This window comes from Vigna angularis, chromosome 3 (assembly GCF_016808095.1).
Source record: "Vigna angularis cultivar LongXiaoDou No.4 chromosome 3, ASM1680809v1, whole genome shotgun sequence".
NCBI lineage: Eukaryota > Viridiplantae > Streptophyta > Magnoliopsida > Fabales > Fabaceae > Vigna > Vigna angularis.
The window spans coordinates 539,753-542,234 of record NC_068972.1 but is presented as its reverse complement, the minus strand read 5'-3'; the positions used below and the strand labels follow the sequence as shown (position 1 = coordinate 542,234).

General features: G+C 35.8%; 1 protein-coding gene across 1 annotated transcript; it reads left to right on the top strand.

Moving 5' to 3' along the window:
- The first annotated feature begins 542 nt into the window (after positions 1-542).
- LOC108325680 (uncharacterized) lies at positions 543-2,277 on the top strand. Its single transcript, XM_017558776.2, has 2 exons — positions 543-1,157; positions 1,570-2,277. The coding sequence occupies exons 1-2, from the start codon at positions 1,078-1,080 to the stop codon at positions 2,105-2,107; spliced, it is 618 nt and encodes a 205-aa protein (XP_017414265.1). The 5' UTR covers positions 543-1,077; the 3' UTR covers positions 2,108-2,277.
- The last annotated feature ends 205 nt before the right edge of the window (positions 2,278-2,482 follow it).

The window sequence follows — 2,482 nt, the reverse complement described above, 5'->3', positions numbered from 1 at the left end:
AAGAGGGATGGTACTTTCTCCAGCAGAGGTTGGATTCTGCATACTGATATACCTCTGCCACTTCTATATCTGCAGTTTCAAAGCAAAGCATTTGGAACCTGCTTTTGCTAGCAAAAGCTAATATATTAGATAGACAGATTGTGAAAGTTATACAGACCAAATGTGAAATTAGTTTTGATCAACATATATATATCATACATATAGACAATTATGACCCAATTCATTTTCTGCAAATTGCCTCATTTTGTAGTTATAATAGTTGAATTTGGCGCGTAAGGATAGAAGTGATGAGTGCATCAGGCTTTATGATATGCCAAGAGGGTGCCCTGTTTTGTGGTTATTAAAGAGGCTTAAGCATGCCACCAAAACTTTAGTTTAGTATGAATATAGCAGCAGAAGCAAACCCAATTAAATATTATTAAAAAATAATAAAAAATAACGCTCTCTTTATTATTAGAAATAGTTAAAAGAAGTAAAAAACAATAAAACCAACCCAAACGAAAAGGTAGACGAAAAGGCTTATAGAAAAAAAGAAAGAAAGAAACAAGACAACAATAGCTAAGACACCATCCTACAACCTCGTTTCTTCTTAGTCAGTTCCTCATGCTTCGCTTACTTTATGTCTCTCTCTCTTTATCTTCTCTTTCTTTTCAATCACTCAAATCGTGTTTCTCGTCTCGCCATGCTCGTTTTCTTGAAACCCAAACCCTACCCTTTTATCTCTCGCCATTTCTGTGACCCTTTCTGTTCCTCTGAAGCTTCGAGATTTCCCTCGTTCTGCCGTTTGTTTTCCTTCAACAACTCTACGCGTTTCATCTTTTGATCGCTTTTCTTGTTCTTTTGCCCATAAATTGAGCATCTTTTGCGTACCCACACACAGTTAATAACGAATTTTGTTTGCATATGTCATAGGGTATTGCACCTGGTCATTTTATGGCGTTTTTCTTCGACACCTTACGTGTGGCGTTCTTGTGGTCATATGCATAAACTGGAGTTCCAGAATTTGTGCTTAGATATTAATTTAGAGAGATTAGTTTTTGGGATCCACATGCAAAGTTGCAGTCTTCCAGGTGAGTGATGTCTCAGCACCAAAATCAAAACCAAAACCTACCTATGGTTCCGCAATCTGGAGCTGGTGTTAAACCCTTCTCGATAAGGTACCAATGTGATTGAAAATGATATACGATAAACATAGCTATGCATTTCAATTTGTGAATGAGAATTTACCTTTTTTTCCTTTAATGTTACTATTCGTAGATTGATCTCTTCAACAGCATTATGTTGATTATTGTAGATTATTTATCATCTTTCTAACACAAGTAGACAACCTAAGATTATGATTAATCTCTGTCCATATAAACTCCTTGTCTTAATTGTATGCCTTTGCCTTTTGCATTCCCCTATGTGATTTTTTTTTTCTACCTTGAACAAGATTAATGTAATTCCCTTTGTGAATTTGATCAAAATTTAGATTTCGGAGGTTTCTTTAGTTGTTGAGAAACACCAGAGGAGATAGATAACCAAAAACTTAGTTTCTTGATCACTGATAGATTACAAATTATGTTGCAGACAGTATGTTCTTGCTTCTCGTCACAGAAACATCTCTCAAAACTGGCCTTTTGAAGAGAAGCACTTGCAATTGTGTCTTGAAAATGGTCTCAAGGTGGAAGAGCTGTTGCCACCAATTGAACCAGGCAAAACATCACATGAAAAATCACTCAAAGATTGCTCCAAAATGCCCTCGCCAAATGATGATAACACCAAAGAAACTGATTCTTGCAATGCTGAAGTGCTGCAAGACATTGATGATCAGTGTAACTTGAAAGTCATGAACCACTTGATATCACATGAAGAGGGAAATCACTCAAATCATAATAATAAACGCAGAAGGCGTAAAGGGAAATGTAAGAAACGTTGGATGGTGGATATTTTAGCCGTGGCACGGCACAGTACTTCAGAGGAGATTGATGAGATGAACAAGTTTTGTCATGCTGAAACTTTGACTGAAGGATGTCAGCAAGAAGTGCCTTGTCAAAATAATTCCATGGCCGATGCAGTGGATGAGGATTCATGCAGAAAAGTTGGAAGTGAAGATCGTGTCATGTAGTGCAGATATAACTTTCATATAACATCAAAGGTTCATCGCAGATGCAATGTAATTAGGAATGGAACATAAACACTGCATCACTGTTATTTCTTTTAATATTGCAGAAAATTACTGAGACAAATATGTTAGCTTGGTCATGGACTTGCATTTTATGATAATCTGTTTGGATATGAAGGGAAAATGCAGCCTAAACATTTTCAAAGGGTGATGTTTTTTCTTGGAACAGTTGCGTGTTATATATGCAACAGTGCTACCAAAAGATTTGCATAATTCTTAATTTCATGATATAAATGTTATATTAATTCAGTGATTGCAAAAAAGTATTTGGTGGCAAATTCAAGATATTGTTAAGAAGATTTTAGCAAGTTCAAAATA

What these genes read in the sequence shown, in the direction of transcription:
- LOC108325680 (XM_017558776.2), top strand. Translation starts at nt 1,078, where the DNA reads ATGTCTCAGCACCAAAATCAAAACCAAAACCTACCTATGGTTCCGCAA. An exon ending in GTTAAACCCTTCTCGATAAG is followed by an intron (nt 1,158 to 1,569) that starts GTACCAATGTGA and finishes ATTATGTTGCAG; the next exon opens with ACAGTATGTTCTTGCTTCTC.